The 20,313-nt window shown below is 44.1% G+C and overlaps 1 protein-coding gene across 4 annotated transcripts in view; it reads left to right on the top strand.

Moving 5' to 3' along the window:
* Window positions 1-8,556: 8,556 nt before the first annotated feature.
* LOC115149427 (TGF-beta receptor type-1) overlaps window positions 8,557-20,313 on the top strand; it is an 82,063-nt gene continuing 70,306 nt past the window's right edge. For 2 of the 4 annotated variants that reach the window (XM_029692287.1, XM_029692281.1), the window contains exon 1: window positions 8,557-8,689. In XM_029692287.1, the coding sequence (XP_029548147.1) occupies window positions 8,620-8,689 (70 nt within the window). In that variant the 5' untranslated portion in view covers window positions 8,557-8,619. The remainder of the gene's footprint in view (window positions 8,690-20,313) is intronic. The other 2 variants (XM_029692294.1, XM_029692275.1) reach the window with 1 other exon arrangement.

Below are 20,313 nucleotides of genomic sequence, written 5' to 3'. Positions count from 1 at the left end.
TGACAGCACAACACAACAACACAACCTGATAGCAACACAACATGATAGCAACACAACATGACAACATGACAACACAACATGACAACACAACACAACATGAAAACATGACAACACAACATGAGAACATGACACCACAACATGGCGACACAACATGACAACACAACATGGCAGGAACACAACATGACAACACAACATGACATCACAACATGGTAGCATCACAACATGACAACACAACATGGCAGCAACACAACATGACAACACAACATGACATCACAACATGGTAGCATCACAACATGACAACACAACATGGCAGCAACACAACATGGCAACATGACAACATGGCAACATGACAGCACAACACAACAACACAACATGATAGCAACACAACATCGCAGCAACACAACATGACACACAACATGATATCAATACAACATAACAACAACACAACATGACAACAACACAGCATGGTAGTAGATAACATGGTAGCAACACAACATGGCAGCAGCGCAACATGGTAGCAGCACAACATGACAACAACACAGCATGGTAGTAGAACAACATGGTAGAAACACAACATGGTAGCAGCACAACATGGTAGAAACACAACATGGTAGAAACACAACGTGGTAGAAACACAACATGGCAGCAACACAACATGGCAGCAGCACAACATGGCAGCAGCATAGCATGGTACAAATATTGGTAGGCACAGAATTCAACTGATTGTAAACATGGGAGAAAAAGCCAGTCTGTCACTCGGGAGACAAATCAAAAGACTGCAAAGGAATAGGAGGAATATGCAAATTGGAGGAAGGTATCATTCTGGTATGTAAAAAATGATACTAAAATATACACCTCCAGAGCTTCTACTTTGTAAGGCCTCACAACAAGCGACGTGTTGTGGAAATAAGAGAGCAACCTGTCATGAATAATATCAAAGTGACTGTGCTGCTGTAATGTTATTTTTCTGATTGTATTGCTTGAAAGTGGCTGTGCTGTATATGTATTGATATAGCTGTGTTAGGGTTTGGGGGGGGGGGGGTCTCCGGGTTTTCAGCTTCGTTCTACCTCAGCAGATAAGCTGCTTCCTACTGAAGGGGTCAACGAATGCGCACCACTTTCCATCAAAAACGAACACTAATGATACAAGTTGAAATCATTTTTTGTGCCTCCCTGTACTCTTTCCAAAAGGAATTCTAGAGAAACGTGCAGTGTTCAACAATGTTCAACAATGTTCAACATGAAGAACAAGACTTGTAGAGATATTCATGAGCTTCAACTTTTTCCCTTTTTTTCCCCCCCTAATTAGTACAGAAATTCTGTTATCTTTCCAGTACTATGTAATTCACTGAACAAGTGCACTCGAGAGCAAGGCACTCCCCTAAGATTAAATATTTTTCACTTGCCCTACTTAAATCCTTTACATTTAAACAGAAACAGCCTGTTTTTGGAGTTGAACATACATTATGAAAATGACTATGGTTGTCACGTCCTGGCCAGTATATAAGGTTAATTGTTTTGTAGTTTGGTCAGGGCGTGACAGAGGGTATTTGTTTTATGTGGTTCAGGGTGGTGTGTTTGTTCAAAGGGGGGTTTGATTTAGTATTTCCGGGGTTTTGGTTTATAGCCTATGTTTATGTATTTCTATGTCTAATCTGGTGAGTGTGTTTCTATGTTGGTTAATTGGGGTTGGGACTCTCAGTTGAAGGCAGGTGTTGTCTATCTGCCTTTGATTGAGAGTCCCATATATAAGGGTGTGTTTGTGATTTGTGGGTGATTGTTCTGTGTTCAGCCCTAGGCTTTGCCAGACTGTTTCGTTGTTCGTTTGTTTTCGTGTTTTGTTGTTTTGGAGTGTTCTTTTGATAGTTAAATAAAAGTCAAAATGAGCATACACGTACCTGCTGCGTATTGGTCCTCCTTCACCGACGTCAACCGTGACAGAATCACCCACCACTCAAGGACCAAGCAGCAGAGGAAGGAGCAGACGGCGTTCGAGTTGGACTGGCGGGAGAAGTGGACTTGGGAGGAAATTCTGGACGGGGCCGGACCTTGGCATCAGGCTGGGGATTATCAGCGCCCGCAGTGGGAAATTGAGGCAGCCAAGGCGGAGAGGCGATGGTACGAGGCCAGAGACGCGCTGAGGGAGAAGCACGAGAGGCACCCCCAAGAAATTTTTTTGGGGGGGCACACGGGTAGTTTGGCTAGGCGAAGGAAGAGCCGGAAGCCAGCTACCCGTGGTTATATGGAGGAGCGTATGGGGTGGAGAGCGCTATGTTTCGCTGAGAAGCGCACTATCTCACCCATACGCACGCACAGTCCGGTGCGAGTTATTCCAGCCCCTCGCAGGTGCCGTGCTAGAGCGGGCATCCAGCCTGGTAGGAGGATGCCTGCGCAGCGCATCTGGTCGCCGGTACGCCTCCGAGGACCAGGCTACCCAACTCCCGCTCTACGCACGGCTACCATCAGGCCCCTGCACAGCCCAGTCTGCCCTGTACGAGCACTCCGCTCGTACAGGGCTACTAGTTCCATCCAGCCAAGGCGGGTTGTGCAGGAGGTAAGATCTAGACCGGCTGTGCGCCTCCATAGCCCTGGGTTTCCAGCTCCTGTCTCTCGTGCGGACCCGGAAGTGCGTCCACCCAGTCCGACTTGTCCTGTTCCCGCTCCCCGCACTAAACGGCAAGTGCGTAAACCCAGCCTCGCCAGTCAACAGTCGTCGGAGCTGCCCGCCAGTCAACAGTCGTCGGAGCTGCCCGCCAGTCAACAGTCGTCGGAGCTGCCCGCCAGTCAACAGTCGTCGGAGCTGCCCGTCAGTCAACAGTCGTCGGAGCTGCCCGTCAGTCAACAGTCGTCGGAGCTGCCCGTCAGTCAACAGTCGTCGGAGCTGCCCGCCAGTCAACAGTCGCCGGAGTGGTCAGACTGCGCTGAACTGCCGGAGTGGTCAGACTGCGCTGAACTGCCGGAGTGGTCAGACTGCGCTGAACTGCCGGAGTGGTCAGACTGCGCTGAACTGCCGGAGTGGTCAGACTGCGTTGAACTGCCGGAGTGGTCAGACTGCGCTGAACTGCCGGAGTGGCCAGACTGCCCTGAACTGCCGGAGTGGCCAGACTGCCCTGAACTGCCGGAGTGGCCAGACTGCCCTGAACTGCCGGAGTGGCCAGACTGCCCTGAACTGCCGGAGTGGCCAGACTGCCCTGAACTGCCGGAGTGGCCAGACTGCCCTGAACTGCCGGAGTGGCCAGACTGCCCTGAACTGCCGGAGTGGCCAGACTGCCCTGAACTGCCGGAGTGGCCAGACTGCCCAGACTGTCCCGAGTTGCCAGACTGTCCCGAGCTGCCAGACTGTCCCGAGCTGCCAGACTGTCCCGAGCTGCCAGACTGCCCAGACTGTCCCGAGCTGCCAGACTGCCCAGACTGTCCCGGGCTGCCAGACTGCCCAGACTGTCCCGGGCTGCCAGCCTGCCCAGACTGTCCCGGGCTGCCAGCCTGCCCAGACTGTCCCGGGCTGCCAGACTGCCCAGACTGTCCCGGGCTGCCAGACTGCCCAGACTGTCCCGAGTTGCCAGACTGTCCCGAGCTGCCAGACTGCCCAGACTGTCCCGAGCTGCCAGACTGCCCAGACTGTCCCGGGCTGCCAGACTGCCCAGACTGTCCCGGGCTGCCAGACTGCCCAGACTGTCCCGGGCTGCCAGACTGCCCAGACTGTCCCGGGCTGCCAGACTGTCCCGGGCTGCCAGACTGCCCAGACTGTCCCGGGCTGCCAGACTGCCCAGACTGTCCCGGGCTGCCAGACTGCCCAGACTGTCCCGGGCTGCCAGACTGCCCAGACTGTCCCGGGCTGCCAGACTGCCCAGACTGTCCCGAGCTGCCAGACTGCCCAGACAGCCTGGAACGGCCTGAGCCGGAGCCACCTCCAAAAATAGGTGGGTTGGGGAGGGGGGGTGTAGCACAGTGCCGTCGTTGACGGCAGCCACCCTCCCTTCCCTCCCTTTAGTAAGGGGGAATTTTTCTTTTGGGTATTGTTTGGGGGTATTTTTTTTTGTTAAGGTGCTTCCGGGGTAGCACCTTTAAGGGGGGGGGGTACTGTCACGTCCTGGCCAGTATATAAGGTTAATTGTTTTGTAGTTTGGTCAGGGCGTGACAGAGGGTATTTGTTTTATGTGGTTCAGGGTGGTGTGTTTGTTCAAAGGGGGGTTTGATTTAGTATTTCCGGGGTTTTGGTTTATAGTCTATGTTTATGTATTTCTATGTCTAATCTGGTGAGTGTGTTTCTATGTTGGTTAATTGGGGTTGGGACTCTCAGTTGAAGGCAGGTGTTGTCTATCTGCCTTTGATTGAGAGTCCCATATATAAGGGTGTGTTTGTGATTTGTGGGTGATTGTTCTGTGTTCAGCCCTAGGCTTTGCCAGACTGTTTTGTTGTTAGTTCGTTTTCGTGTTTTGTTGTTTTGGAGTGTTCTTTTGATAGTTAAATAAAAGTCAAAATGAGCATACACGTACCTGCTGCATTTTGGTCCTCTTTCACCGACGTCAAACGTGACAATGGTTCAGTGGACTGATCGTTACTGCCATCGTTTCAGCCACTAAAAGAGATGTTTAGCATATTATACCATCTTCACTTTGACATAACATCAACGTTATCGTCTGTAACCTTTACTCATCCAGATTTCAAAGCCAACCAGGTTGGCTGAACATAGGCTACTATAAGTATGATAGTCGAGCTCATTGCCTGGCAAATAAGTTGTACCCCAAAAATGTGCAAACTGTATTGGAAGGGACCTACTTCAGAACAATAAGAACTGAAAAATACGAGGTGACGAATTATACATAATTTGATCATAAGTCCTGGTCCTGATCTCGGGTCAGATTTGGGAGGGGGAAACTTATTCAGGACCATCGGAAAAGGCCACACCCTCCAGAGTGAAATGACACAATTGTAAAAAGTCAACATCTTGTCTGGGGGCTGTCGTGCTAGTCTGACACAGCGTAGCATCTGTAAATTCTCCTCAGCCTTCTGCTCTGTCCCTAAGGGGACAAGACGCCACAGTGGCCAAGATCCTAATGGTGGTGTATAGGGGGGATTTTTTTGGGGACCAGGTCACCCCACCAAAAATAGGAATGACAGATAAAGGACACCCAACCATTCCCGGCCTGCGCTGGCACCCCTCCATCACCACCACCAGAGCCTGGGCTGTTTCTGAGTAGATGACTCCAGGAGGGGCATAGTCCACTCTACTCTCTCTCTGTTGAGCAAACACTGGCCTGCCGGCCGTCGCAATATCCAAAGAGCAGCGTTTTCACGTTGATTTCCCCTTAGTTTTTTTTAAGGAGGGGACTCATTAATGCATCTGTGGGGGATTGGTGGGACTGCAGAGTGTGCAAACTGAATATTCAGGAAATTACACAGATGGAGATCAAACAATGGACCATCATCAATCTCTGTCACCAAGCACAGGTATGGGAGGGGAGGTCATCTGTTGAGGGTAGCAGAAGGGCTGAGTGAGTGAGTGTGTAAACCTAACCTTAACCATTTTAATTAACCCTTCCCCTGACCCTATCCTTAGCCCTTTAATCTAACTCCTAACATAACCCTAACCTTATTAACCCCTAAATGTAACCCCTAGCCTAGCTAACATTAGCATTAGACACCTAGCCACCTAGCTAAAGTTAGCCACAACAAATTGGAATTTCATACCTTCATACGTATTTCATAATATCATACGTTTTGCTAATTCGTAACATATTGTACGAAATGGATAATGGACATCCACAAATGAATACATATCATACAAAACGTAACATATCATACTAAATGGAGTGTCTCGGATTTACATAAAGAATAATACAAAATGCTCTGAGACCAGGTTGCAGCAGGTGTGATAAAACTAGGGCCTGTAGGACTTGATTGGTTGATTGTGATGTCAAGAAAGCAGAGCAGTGTATTTTTTTCCTAGGTCCAGTTTCGCTGTAGCTCTTAGCTCTAATGATTTATGGCTATTCATATTTTTTACACAATACAGTTTTACTATCAAGACTGTAGTCTATTATGTATTCTAAGTGTTTGTATAATGTTGGCCATGTGTTCTGTATTCTAAGTGTTTGTATAATGTTGGCCATGTGTTCTGTATTCTAAGTGTTTGTATTATGTTGGCCATGTGTTCTGTATTCTAAGTGTTCTCTTTTGATATTTTTTATGCAATGTTTGACAATGTAAATTATGCGTTTCTTCAGTTTGGGTGAACTGTGAGCAAGAGTAAATAAAGTCAAAGCTGCTTGTTCCTTCATTCGCTATAGAAAATATCAATGTGACCTAAAAATAGGATATAATGACAATGGTTTAATACATGTCCAAAAGAAATGCAGATATAGGACAGACACTTCAGAACAAGTTCCTTTAGATTTTTGAGGGGGACTATCTGTTGTTTCATGTAGTGAATCTGTTATTCAATGTGTTTCTATGGGCTAATAGCAGCAAGGACTATCTGTTATTCAATGTGTTTGTATCTGTTATTCAATGTGTTTCTATGGGCTAATAGCAGCAAGGACTATCTGTTATTCAATGTGTTTCTATGGGCTAATAGCAGCAAGGACTATCTGTTATTCAATGTGTTTCTATGGGCTAATAGCAGTAAGGACTATCTGTTATTCAATGTGTTTCTATGGGCTAATAGCAGTAAGGACTATCTGTTATTCAATGTGTTTCTATGAGCTAATAGCAGTGAGGACTATCTGTTGTCCCATGTAGTGAATCTGTTATTCAATGCGTTTGTATGGGCTAATTAATAGCAGTAAGGCCAAAAATATGTTTTTATCAAATAATTTTTTTATATATATTTTTTTATGCTTCACCGGGTCTTAAAATTCTAAATCAAATAGCAAAATGATCCTTGTTAGGACCTTAAAACAATTCCATACACACTACATGGTCAAAAGTATGTGGACACCTGCTTGTCGAACATGTCATTCCATAATAATGGGCATTAATATGGAGTTGGTCCCCCCTTTGCTCCACTCTTTTGGGAAGGCTTTCCACTAGATGTTGGAACATTGCTTCCATTCAGACACAAGAGCATTACTGAGGTTGGGCAATAATGTTGGGCAATTGGGCCTGGCTCGAAATCGACGTTCCAATTAATATCAAAGGTGTTCGATGGGGTTGAGGTCAGGGCTCTGTGCAGACCAGTCAAGTTCTTCCACACCGATCTTGACAAACCATTTCTGTATGGACCTCGCTTTGTCCACGAGGGCATTGTCATGCTGAAACAGGAAAGGGCCTTTCCCAAACTGTTGCCACAAAGTTGGAAGCACAGAATTGTCTAGAATGTCATTGTATTCTCTAGCTTTAAGACTTCCCTTCACTGGAACTAAGGGGCCTGAACCATGAAAAACAGCCCCAGACCATTATTCCTCCCCCACCTAACTTGACAGTTGGCACTATGCATTGGGGCTGGTATTGTTCTCCTGGCATCCACCAAACCCAGATTCATCTGTTGGACGGCCAGATGGTGAAAAGTGATTAATCCTTTCAGAGAACACGTTTCCACTGCTCCACAGTCCAATGGCGCTAAGCTTTACACCACTCCAGCTGGAGCTTAAGCTTGCAATCACGGAGACTCCAGAGGCATGCAGAGGTCAAATCGAGCTCCATAAGAGCATCACCGTGCACCTCTCAAGTGTTTTTACAATGCGGAGGGCTCCGTATAGCTCCGCATTGACATGATTGGTTGACGCTAGGTGGGGGCGGGAGGTTTTGTATAAACACAAACTCACTTCCTTGACAACTACCTTCACGACAGCTCTGCACTGCTCCCTCCAAGCACAATAAGTATGAATGCTCTAACATCTGCAGACGCCATATCACCGTAAATGCTGCACGGCCAATGCATTGACCATGCAGCGCCTTTTAGTAGAGCATGTGGGGCTTGCAACGCTAGGGTTGTGGGTTCGATACCCACGGGGGACCAGTACGAAAAAATATGCACTCACTACTGTAAGTTGCTCTGGATAAGCGTCTGCTAAATGACTCAAATGTAAGTGTGTTTTGCCTATAAAGACAAGCAAGCTGTAAATAGGCTTGTAAAAGCTCAGTGGCAATTTTAGTATGGAAATCTTTGTGAGCAAAAAATATATATTTTAGATGCATGCCAGCAAAGCCACAACACTAAACAATACATGAATTCCATTATAACGGTGACAAACGGTGCCCACAAACTGTTAGGGTCTACAGAAAGCTGTCCCAACAGCAGAGCCTTCTTTTCAGCACCATGGAGTGAATCCTTATCACTGCTACACCTTGCTATCAACGGAGTATTGTCTCGCAGCAGAAACAGTTCATTTAGTTTAATTTGCTGACTTTTTTTATTTTTTATTTTTTATTTTTTTTAGCTGATATAGCTGACTTGCTTAAAACAAATGTGGTTTCTACTGACAATTGAGATGAACAAATGGATAATTCTGTGAACTGTCATGAAATATTTACAACCGTACAAGAAGGCTTGCTTGGTCTGGGCGGGGTGTGGTACTAGCGGTCCCAGCCAATCAGACGGGTTTCCCCCCCCCCCTCTCAACCATGGACTCGGGAGAGAAGTTGAGACTGCCAGTCTAGAGTAAAGTCTCAACTACGATGGATCCACTACACTGTTGTCTCGTATTAATAGTCCTTTTCATTGGGACTATGATTCAAGAAAATGATGGTAAGTGAACGAGGTTATGTCTTGGGCAAAAAAACATTTTTTTCTTTATTTCAATATTGTTGTGGTTACGAAGTTGATATCGGGGCGTCGGTTGTTGCTCTTTGTTTCAAGAAGCGGTAGCCTAAAGACTTTTTTTCAAAGATGGCGCAGGTCAGAGTCGGAGCAAGCCGCGCTGTCAGAGCGATGTTTTATTGTTGACGGGAACGTCTTTGCCAGAGAAAAGAGATTTAAAAAAAAGACACATGCTACCATTTTTGTTTTTGTTTGTTTGTTCGGGCATTGATCCTGGCTTTAGTCCAGGATCAATGCCCGAAGTCATTTGTAACATGTTTTCGAGTTCTTGACTGATATTTATTTTTATTTTTTTTTAAACTAGTAACTGTTATTCCTCAGTTGAGAAAATACTTTTAAGTTTACATCCCTCACAGCTGTTTGTTTGTTTTATTTATCGGCATTAGTTGTTCATTTCTAGTGCTGGACACTGACCGAGGAGTGGACTGTGGGCTGAAGAAAGCCATTGCCTGGACGTTTCTGCCATGAGGCTATGTTTTGCATTTGCCTCTGTGTAGCTAAATAGTCACTGTTAATAAACTGCTACTGTTGGTTAACTAGCAAATAAATACTCGAAAGAGCTGGGTTTGGTTGAACTTGACACCGTAATAGCTATACAGTTGGCTATAATTCATCTATTTAGCTAGTCTTTTGTTGCTGCTACAGTATGCAGTTGCTCGTCACTCGTGCTTTTGTTGTTGTTGTTGTAAAACAGAAGGTTTCAACGCTGTTGACAAAAGTTAAACGGCGAACTAACGTTAGCTAGTGACTGATCTGAGAGGCTATTCAAAGTCGTACTCATTGTACGAGCTAGTCGCTGTGCTGTCGTGCGAGAACTGGCAACATTTCGTTTTTTAATTTGTCTTGTATCTCACTCGTGGTGATTTTTTTTCAAAATAGCCAATTATTTCCTTGACACACGGATTGCTGGTAACACTGTGGCTCAAAGGTTACTCGGACACCCCTTAGATAGTAATGTGAGCCAATTGTCAGCCATTGACCATGTAAGTCTTATGTAACTGGCTAGTCGTTTATCAGTTTGATGAATTTTGCTCGAAATTGAGCGGAGCTGCTATTAAAGTGTAGAGCTGGGCAGCTAAAGTTCTCGTTCAACATTTATCCATCCAATTGAACATTGTGAGACAACCCCCCCCTAAGGACTTGGACCCCCCCTCTTTCTATGTTTTCTAAATAACTAATGTCGATTATTGTACATTCCATTACAGCTATGTGGTTGACAATGTGCATTTCACACGTTTCACGAGAATTGATTTCCTTCATCCTAAATGCCATTATTCGTTAAATAAAAAAAATATATTTGTGAGTACGTTTAGCCTGTGATTACCAGAAACTAAATGATTTACTAGAATAAAGAATAATTCTGTTGGTTTGGAACCTCACGATGTTCCCGTTGTGTGACATTCCTTTGTGTGGACGGAGAGAAGGGAGAGTCGATGGAAACATGATGAATACAGTCCCAGCTCTACAGCGCTTCCCCATACGTTTTAACCAGTGTCCTTTTAAAGAATGTTATTAAATAAAACTCAATTGTTATGTTGACCTGCAGGGAGGATTTTTGTCCATTTTTGAAATATGATTGACGTGCTTCGGTGACGTGAGAGCTTAAACGAGGCAGGAGTATTTGCATCAGAATGAAATCAATATGCTTGATGCATATAATCCTACGGATAAAGGAGTAGACCACTTTCTCAGATTGAAGGTGCTGGACAATTTATTATTTTTTTGATTACGTTTATTTATTTTTACACCAAGCCTAGATGCTAAGCTTCTGATATGTGTGCATTTCTGGGAGGCTGTTGTGTGTAAAATAGGGGTGGATGAGTCTGTACATCCCCAGTTTCCCTCCCCTAGAATATTTGATGCGATCACCGCTGTCATAAATAATGCACAGCTTCAAGATGGACCAGATATGAAATAGTTAATGTAAACACACGTTACATGTCCTTATTTCAGCTCGTTGGTGATAGTAGTGCTCACCATGCAGTCGGTAACATGCATGACAGTCTTCCCTCTGAAATTGGACAATTGTCAGTTAGATTGGACCTCCTACCAATGCTGTTTAGGCTTCATCATGGTACTTCTCTAAATGGACTCGGCAACAATTCCATCACCTTTAGCTGCGTTGGATGGGACATTTAGTGACAATAGCAGTTCATTTCACATTATCTGTTGAGACAGCTGGTGTTTGACCTTTGCATCCTCCAGTGACCTTTTGCAAACCTCATTACTGTCCAGCGTAGAGCTCCCGTGGTGTTCAGCAATCCTGTGTTGCCGGCTCAGAGCCCTCTTTAATTTGCGATCTGCCTAAAACTTGCGTTGCTCGCTCCTTGCATACTGCAAGTAAACAGCGCATGTTCGTCAGGGAAATAAAAAAATATGTGCAGCTTAGTTTAAGTGCTATCTCCATGTCACCGATAAGACCACATCAAAAGCTTTAAGCGCCTGTGCTGCCGTGTCGACTCGGCATCAGAATATCAAAAAGGGGGGATAAACTCCAGTCCTCAGTGGCACAGTGCAGAGCAAGACTTTTGAATTCAGTCACATCCATAACCTCTCCCCTGGAGTGATTTCTCCCCCCCCCCCCCCCCCCACCCACAACTTGGGGTGTTTGCTATGGTCAATACAGTAAATCTGCCTTTTTGTCAGAGGAGTGGGAAACATTTGCGTGACCGACCCCAAACTGCCTCTTGTCCTTGGAGTAAGGAACCACAACTAATTTGAGAAGTTGTATTTGTGCCCAGCTGTGATTGGATTCAGGGGTAGTGATGCATTCAAACGGCCCCCGCTTTCGCCCGGGATCGAGAATTCTGCTGCGACTGTATTTTTTTAAAAATTTATTATTATTATTTATTTTTTAACCTTTTCACATATGAGTTCCAAATTCTGCTGCGACTGCATATTTTTTTTTTATTATTTTTTTTTTAACCTTTTCACATATGAGTTCCAAATATCTCTAATGGTCTCCTCAGCGTGAGTTGTTTTATGAACGTGATGTCAGAATGCACTCACTGTTCCAATATGTGATTTTGTTACACAACAGTACAGTTAACACATGCTTTCTGATAACTATCTATAGGCTATGTTTCGTCTTGTCAAGTTTTATTTCCTAACAACAGTTTAAATTGAGGTTTGTTCCGTCCTCCTCATTAATTCACATAGAAGTAGCCCATTTCAGTGTTGAGGACAATTTTTATTTTTGAGGCTTTACTGAGTCTGACAAACTTCCCTCTTTTGAGGAGAGCACAAGCACTTCCCTGATGTTTCCGCAGATCAAGTATGCAGACATTTGCGCAGTCTTGCACGAATTGGTACATTTTCTGGCTGGAATTTACAGTTTTATTCACATGTTTTCAAGTACTGGTGACATCTAATGCATTCTGATTATTACATAGATTGTAATGGACACATGATCTGTGTAAAATACATTTTTGAAGGTTGTACTGATTTTACAATGAGCTAATGTTAAGCTGTTTACCAGCTATCTGTGGCGCCATGTTTGTTGACATTATACAATGCATTCTGGGTGTCAAGTAAACGTATGTCAGAACAAAGATGCTCTACTGAGGTGAAGGAATGGTAACTCATCTTTCGAGTAAACTACCGGGAAGTGAATGAAGGGAAGTGAATGATCGTAGACGACACACCCCCTTCAACATGCGTACTGCAAACATACCAAACTCATCTTGTCTCCTCTTTTCTATCTCTGGTTGACGCCAAAAAACAAACACGACAGCGCGCACAAACTACCCATCGTCGGATAACTCTCATTTACTAGAAAGTGTATTACGTAATTTCGATCAATGGTGAGCTCACTCGTAATGTGATTTAATTATAAATACTGATTGCTTTTAGCTAATTCATATTGTGGCTTCTGTCAGCCGAGAGTTATCTAAATATGCCTGCTTGTGTTACCTCAGTCTTTCCTCAGTTAGCGCTAGGACAAATGTAGCCTACATTTTCCCGGTTTGGATGATTGTGTTATGCTGTCGCTACTTCTGTGAATGTCTGAACATTGCATCCAATGATAAACTGGTCACTTTTTTTTGTTGCACGAACACAGTGTGGACAGCTCAAATGTGCGACTGACGTTCTAATCACACCTGTTTGAGCGTACGCTGCATGGACCACTGTAGAATGATCACACCTGTTTGCGCGTACGCTGTATGGACCACTGTAGAATGATCACACCTGTTTGAGCGTACGCTGTATGGACCACTGTAGAATGATCACACCTGTTTGAGCGTACGCTGTATGGACCACTGTAGAATGATCACACCTGTTTGAGCGTACGCTGCATGGACCACTGTAGAATGATCACACCTGTTTGAGCGTACGCTGCATGGACCACTGTAGAATGATCACACCTGTTTGAGCGTACGCTGTATGGACCACTGTAGAATGATCACACCTGTTTGAGCGTACGCTGCATGGACCACTGTAGAATGATCACACCTGTTTGAGCGTACGCTGCATGGACCACTGTAGAATGATCACACCTGTTTGAGCGTACGCTGCATGGACCACTGTAGAATGATCACACCTGTTTGTTGGTACAATGTAAAAAGGTCGAAGAAAGGAGAGACGGAATGCTGCCAGAGAGGAAGTACATTGGGCGTTCTCCTCTTCTGTTACATTGGAAATAGTCAAGGCCTACCTGTTTTGCAATCTGTTTTAATCAGTCGCTGACTTTCTGTCCCCCAAATGCTCTACAGACACTCGTATTAAGCCACCGGGTGAATTGCTTTTGTCATTATCCTTTTATCTAGAGGATATTTCCAGAAGCAATTTTGGCCAAGTGCCTTTCTCAAGGGCAAAACAAAAAAACGTTACCTCTACCCCTCCCCATCCCCTATTAGTATGAACTTGACCCATCTAGCCTATAAAACCCCTGGCCATCATGAAGGAATGATGTGCTGTGCACTGCACATACATCCAAACAGCCTGAACTACTTTCCTACATTGAGGTGTGTGTGTGTGTGTGTGTGTGTGTGTTGAGCTTCCCCCCCCACTGAGATGACTGGAGTTGGCCGCCTCTTCAGACCTTCCAATCACCTCAGCTGACACATGCTTCGAATAGCCTACCTGCTATGAACTCACTTTTTTGGGGGGGCAGAGGGGGGGATCAGTTTACGTAACAGTATACAGCCCACTTGAGTCGGTGCTTTTGAACACTCCCTGACGTGCAATTTTTGAAACCGTCAACTGTGTACATAACCACACGGCACAGTAGCTCCACCGCACTGAGTAGTTCAATGTGTATCGGATTTATCTGCCTCTGCGCTGATAGGATAAAGCCTCCCGACAAATAAATGTGCTGCTGAGATTGTCTCACCCCATCTAGCAGTGTTATAGCAGAATTATTTTGTCTCATAGTTTCTTCAACTTTCATCAGTCTTTTCTGTTTTTTTTTAATCCTACAGTAATCTCCTGTGTGAATTCTCCAGCCCCACAGGGGGAAATGTGTATCCAGTTCAGTGTGTGTGTGTGTGACATCTATTTGGTTAATGGCTGAATGTGGATTCTAGCTTTTGTTTGGGTGTTTACTACTGCAGTCCACTCTCTCTTTTTGAGCGGGCTGCATCAAACAGAAAATGTGCCTTCTCAGGGCTCCCTCCCTCCCCTCCAGCAGCAGAAGGGAAGGTTTACGACTCCTCGGTGTGCCACTGAGGCAGCTTGGTGAGCTGGGTATTTATAAAGAACACTCAGTCATGTGCTCTGACATGCCAGCAATTAGTACGGCCTATGCAAAGAGAGGGGCGGAAAAAGTTGCACTTAAAGGGGCAATCTGTGATTTGTTACATCCATATTTTTTTTTTTTTTTTACTTTTAAATGAATGATTCATAGCCATTTGATTCTTGGAGCATAAATGCGTCATGAGCTTAGTTCAACTGTCTAACCTAATCGGAACCCAAAATATAAGCTTGTAAACAAACACTGTATAGCCTCAACATGGTTAACTGTAATGTTGATATCATGGATGATCAGTCCTTGGATCCATAGCCCTGAATTTAATAAGCGTGGTTACATTTCTCCAGCCCTGTCCCATAGCTGTTTACCAGAAACAGTGCCAGCATGGCCATTTTTTTGTTTTTGTTTGAATTGCAGATTGCCCCCTTTTACGCATTGACTGGTACTATCTGTGTGACTTACTGCTCTCTGAAGTGTTATTAGCAGGTCAGGATAGTGGCAAACACCAGTAGAAATGCAATGTACAGGCCAGGCATACACAGACTTTTCAAATGGCTGTGAAGTATCCTTGCATATCTTGAACACGAGTAAGCTATAGTCTCACACAAACCCATTGCAGTATTGATAGTTGAAAATGTGGCCTTTTTGACATTTTGTTTGGGTGAATAAGTGTTCAACCGTTTTGGCAGGAGTTTCACTTTTTAAACACACTAAAGACATTGGCCGACTTATCTTGATGAGACTAGATGGTGTTTTTCCTGTCCAATGTTATGATTGAGATTGTGCCTTTTTTTAAGCTCCATGCTCAACAATTTGAGGAGGCAGGCAGCAGCAACAAACCAATCTAATCCTGAGCACATTTTTGAACAAAACTCCATGTATGTGAGATAAATAAATGGTTTTCATTATGCAGATATTACTACTACCTTGAGGTATTTTCTGGGCTCTTTTGCGAAAACATCTGTTGCTAACTGACTCACATCTGCTCTGGTGGAGCTGAAGGTCTCTGTTGAACAGCTGGCATCAACGGGAGACTTTCTCTTAAATCAACCTGATGCATATTCATTAGAGGGCTCGTTCAGCCATCACCGTGTTTATATTGAATGTCTGCTCGCTGGGAATTGGCCGTCAACAGTATTTAAACTCACCGCTCCCTCAATGCACCTGTGAAGAACGATATTGGCCTTTTTATTATTATTTTTTTTTGGACTTAGTTGGTTAAAACAAAGAATAACTTACAAATATTATCATAGGCAGTTATTTGTGACACGTCGGCCTAATTGAGAGAACTGATGTGCTCAAATGCTTCCTTTTTGCCACCAGTTCATTTTTGAGAGTCCTAAACCCTGAACTTGTGCTTTGTTTCTGCTTGAGCAGCCAGACATTGTTTTTGGCTGTGAGGTTCTGGTCTGAGAGGACGGTCCACCTCGCCCATCCCCACATCTGGTGTGGACAAAAGCACTGCCGTAATAGAGGGAATGAGGGAGGGACGGGAAGCGGCTCAGGCCCTGCCATAATGAGGCGGACCGTGGGACGGCAAGGGAGCGGGGCAGGCCCTGCTATAGTGGGGTGGGGGGGGGGCCTGCCATAATGGAGAGGGCTGCCATAGTGGAGGGGGCAGGCCCTGCCATAGTGGAGGGGGAGGGTCGGGGAGTGTGGCAGGCCGTGACAAGGGATGTTAACGGTTAACTGTTAATCGGTTGGCACTTAGCAGCCAAAAATTCATTTGACCGGTCATGCTTATCGGTCTATAGGGTCATTTGCATAATTTTGTGAAATTAAATTGGCGCGTGTTTTTGGTTGTCACGCATCTTATTTATCATATGCACAGGATACAGAGCCTAGATTGAGGAGAGGAACACCCTACCACCTGTCAGACAGCATACAGAGCCTAATTAAAGCGCACCTCACATTTGCCATTTGGGTCTATAGACTATAGGCTGCCTACCGTTAACTATCAGCGCATCATCCACCACTTTGCAATGTGAGCTGGAGGCGGCATAATGCAATGTGAGCTGGAGGCGGCATAATTGTTTGAACCCTGAACGTTTTACTTTACTTCAAATAATGAGGCATGCCTTGCCTAGTCATAATCGCAAACCATCATAGTTGTTGATATTAGATCCCCCCCTCTTTCTAAGTTTCTAACAGAGATTTTAATCTCTCAACTGCTTGCATTAGGTTTAGAACTGTGTTTTCTGCGAATTGCATTTTGTCAAATGTTTGAAAATGAAGTTTTTATTAGCTACTTCATTACTGGAGTTCCATGTACAATAATAGTCTATATAGCCTCTTGAACTGTAAGACGACGGACTTGTTATTGTTGCATGTTTCCATTAAGCTCTTAATTAAAAATGTCAGGTCCCTTGTATGAATGCATAGTATCAGAGAGGAAGAGGCAAAGCAAGAGCTTTTCACTTTCGCCAGAATCTGTCCAAAATAAGCACAATGTGTTTCTATAGGTTATTTTGGACCTAAGCTTGTCGCCTGCCTTCCCGCCTTGGGCCGACTCCCGTTGTTAGGGCGGAAACATAAGTACCTCGTCATTATATACAGATCTCTAATAGTATTTTGCTGGTTACGTCATTTTACTGTTTGGAAACAATTTAACCGTTTGTTGACTGGTTGATGAGGGTTAGTTTGTCGGTAGCAAAATTGACCGAACTTTGCATCCCTAGCCATGACTGAGAAGCTCCGCTTATTAGTGGTCAGTTAAGACCATCAGACATCCCCCAAATTAGCACTTTGCTCCATTTGTGCGCAGCAGGCCATGTACTTACGCATGCACACGCTCCCTCAACATTATCAGGACAAAGAAACCAGAGACATCCTCATTTCTCACTTTTTATTTATATTTTTTTACCTTTATTTAACTAGGCAAGTCAGTTAAGAACAAATTCTTATTTACAATGACGACCTAGGAACAGTATGTCAACTGCTTTGTTCAGGGGCAGAACGACAGATTTTTACCTTGTCAGCTTGGGGATTCGAACTTGAAACCTTTCGGTTACTGACCCAACACGCTAACCGCTAGGCTAACCGCTAGGCTAACCTAACCGCTAGGCTAACCGCTAGGCTAACCGCTAGGCTAACCGCTAGGCTGGCTAACCGCTAGGCTGGCTAACCTCTAGGCTAGCTAACCGCTAGGCGCTAGGCTAGCTAGGCGCTAGGCTAGCTAGGCGCTAGGCTAGCTAACCGCTAGGCTGGCTAACCGCTAGGCTGGCTAACCGCTAGGCTGGCTAACCGCTAGGCTGGCTAACCGCTAGGCCACATGGAGCACTCCAAACCAAAAGACAATAAAAAAAGAAATCAAAATTGACAACTCGTAAATGATGGTTATGAAATAAACCAGAAACAAGTGTAGCAGCTTGTGAACTCTGGAAACAACGTTTCCACTCAGAATGAGAACGGTAAATTACTGTAATTTTTTACAGACGTTAACTTCTTTGGTATAGGGGGCGGTATATTGACGTCCGGATGAAAAGCGTCCCCAAAGTAAACTGCCTGCTACTCAGGCCCAGAAGCTAGGATATGCATATAATTTTGATAGAAAACACTCTAAAGTGTCTAAAACTGTTAAAACAATGTCTGTGAGTATAACAGAACTGAAATGGCAGGCGAAACCCCGAGGACAAACCATCCCCAATTTATTTTTATTTTTTATTTTTTCATCCTAACACTGATTTCAATGGCTGGCACTTTTATAATATGGGGAAATCGTGCCTGATTACAGTTCCTAGGGCTTCCACTAGATGTCAACAGTCTTTAGAAACAGTTTCAGGCTGGTTTTTGGAAAAATGAGCCAGAAATGTTAGTTTTTCTAGGTGGCTCCCATTTTGGCTGTAGTGTTTCCAAGCTCGTCAATGAGAGCGCGTTCTTTGGTATTTTTCTCCGGTAAAGACAATAACGATTCTCCGTCTTAAATTTGATCGTTTATTTGCGTATTAGGGTACCCAAGGTTTGATTATAAACATTGATTGACTTTTTTGGATAAGTTTATTGGTAATGTTTGGGATTCATTTTGTATGCATTTTGGAGGGAAACCAAGTGGATTATTGACTGAAGGGCGCCAGCTAAACTGAGTTTTTATGGATATAAAGAAGGACTTTATCGAACAAAAGGACCATTTGTAATGTAACTGGGACCTTTTGGAGTGCCAACAGAAGATGATCTTCAAAGGTAAGGCATATATTATATTGCTATTTCTGGCTTTCGTGTCGCAACTCCCTGGTTGAAAATGATTTGTTATGCATTTGTGTGCTGGGCGCTGTCCTCAGATAATCGCGTAGTTTGCTTTTGCCGTAAAGTCTTTTTGAAATCTGACACGGCGGCTGGATTAACAACAACTTAAGCTTTATTTTGATGTATTGCACTTGTGATTTCATGAAAGTTGAATATTTTATAGTAATTTAATTTTAATTTGGAGCTCTGCAATTTCACCGGAAGGTGTCGAAATGGGTAGCTAGCATCCCACCAATCCGCAAGAAGTTAACAGAAATGAGATTAACCAAATGACAGGGATTAACGGTACATTTACTAATGGTGACATGCAGTACCAGTCAAAAGTTTGTGACACACCTACTCATTCTAGGGTGTTTTTTTATTTATTTAAATGTTCTACATTGTAGAATAATAGTGACAACATCACAATTATGAAATAACACTTGGAAGCATGTAGTAACCAAAAAAGTGTTAAACAAATCAATATATATTTGAGATTCTTCATTGTAGCCACCCTTTGCCTTGATGACAGTTTTGCACACTCTGGGTATTCTCTCAACCATATTCACCTGGAATGCTTTTCCAACATTTACATTTACGTCATTTAGCAGACGCTCTTATCCAGAGCGACTTACAACAGTCTTGGAGTTCCCGCATATGCTGAGCACTTGTTGGCTGCTTTTCCAGTATGTAATTTACTTTCAGAATTTAGACTTGAGCCAGCAGACTGGTTTAGACCGCTGTGACTTTACACCACATCCATCCTGTCCTGCTGCCACTTCTCTCAGCCTGGCCTAGTCAATGAGAGATAATACGAGTTCGGCAACCCCAAGGCTGACTGGGTGGCGCAAAGCACACAGGCTACCCCAGCCATAGGCTAAGCTCTGGAGCAAAGCGGGTTACATATTTATTTATTTTTATTATTATTATTTTTTTTTGACAGGCAAGTTTTATACTAAGGCCTCTTTCAGTTGAGCCCTGCATAAATAAATCAAACATATTTATTTAGATATATACATTTATTAACAGAGGTCTCTGATCATCTAATTTCATGATCTCTGTTGTTCTACATTTTCAAAGCCTGTGTGTCTGTAACATCTGTCAGTTGTTCCACATTTCAAAGCCCATGTGTCTGTAAGGTTTTGAAGTTGTTCCACATTCAAAGTGTGTGTAAGGAAAGGCAGCGACTAAGACAATTTGCATAGTAGTGTGGAGAGGATGAGGTGAAATGAGGTCGCACCAATTTGGCAAAGAGAATGTGATACTCACATTGTGTGATTTATTAGCAAGAGAGAACTCTCAGCCCCAGGTGAACATTGTTTCAAGTATAGTTTGCTAAATGGAAGTAGGCCATCCGTTATTTCAGTGTTCGTGGTGGCTGGCTCTGTCTTGTTGCCCTCGGCAGGAGAGGACCAATGCCTGAACCGGTTGGTCTGAGTGGATGACGCAGAAAGTTATCAGTGGATTGTCATAAACTCTTGAGATTTAAAGAAGGCCATTGGTACAAGATAAAACTGTAATTAGAGGCTACGCCGACTTAAAGACAATATCCTAAAAGAGTTTTATAGCCACACACTCGAAGATGGGATGCATATTATCAGTGGTCTATCAACAAAAAAATGTAGCCAGTAACATGTTTACA

This window comes from Salmo trutta, chromosome 2, assembly GCF_901001165.1.
Source record: "Salmo trutta chromosome 2, fSalTru1.1, whole genome shotgun sequence".
NCBI classification, from domain to species: domain Eukaryota; kingdom Metazoa; phylum Chordata; class Actinopteri; order Salmoniformes; family Salmonidae; genus Salmo; species Salmo trutta.
This window is presented reverse-complemented; position numbering and strand designations above follow the sequence as displayed.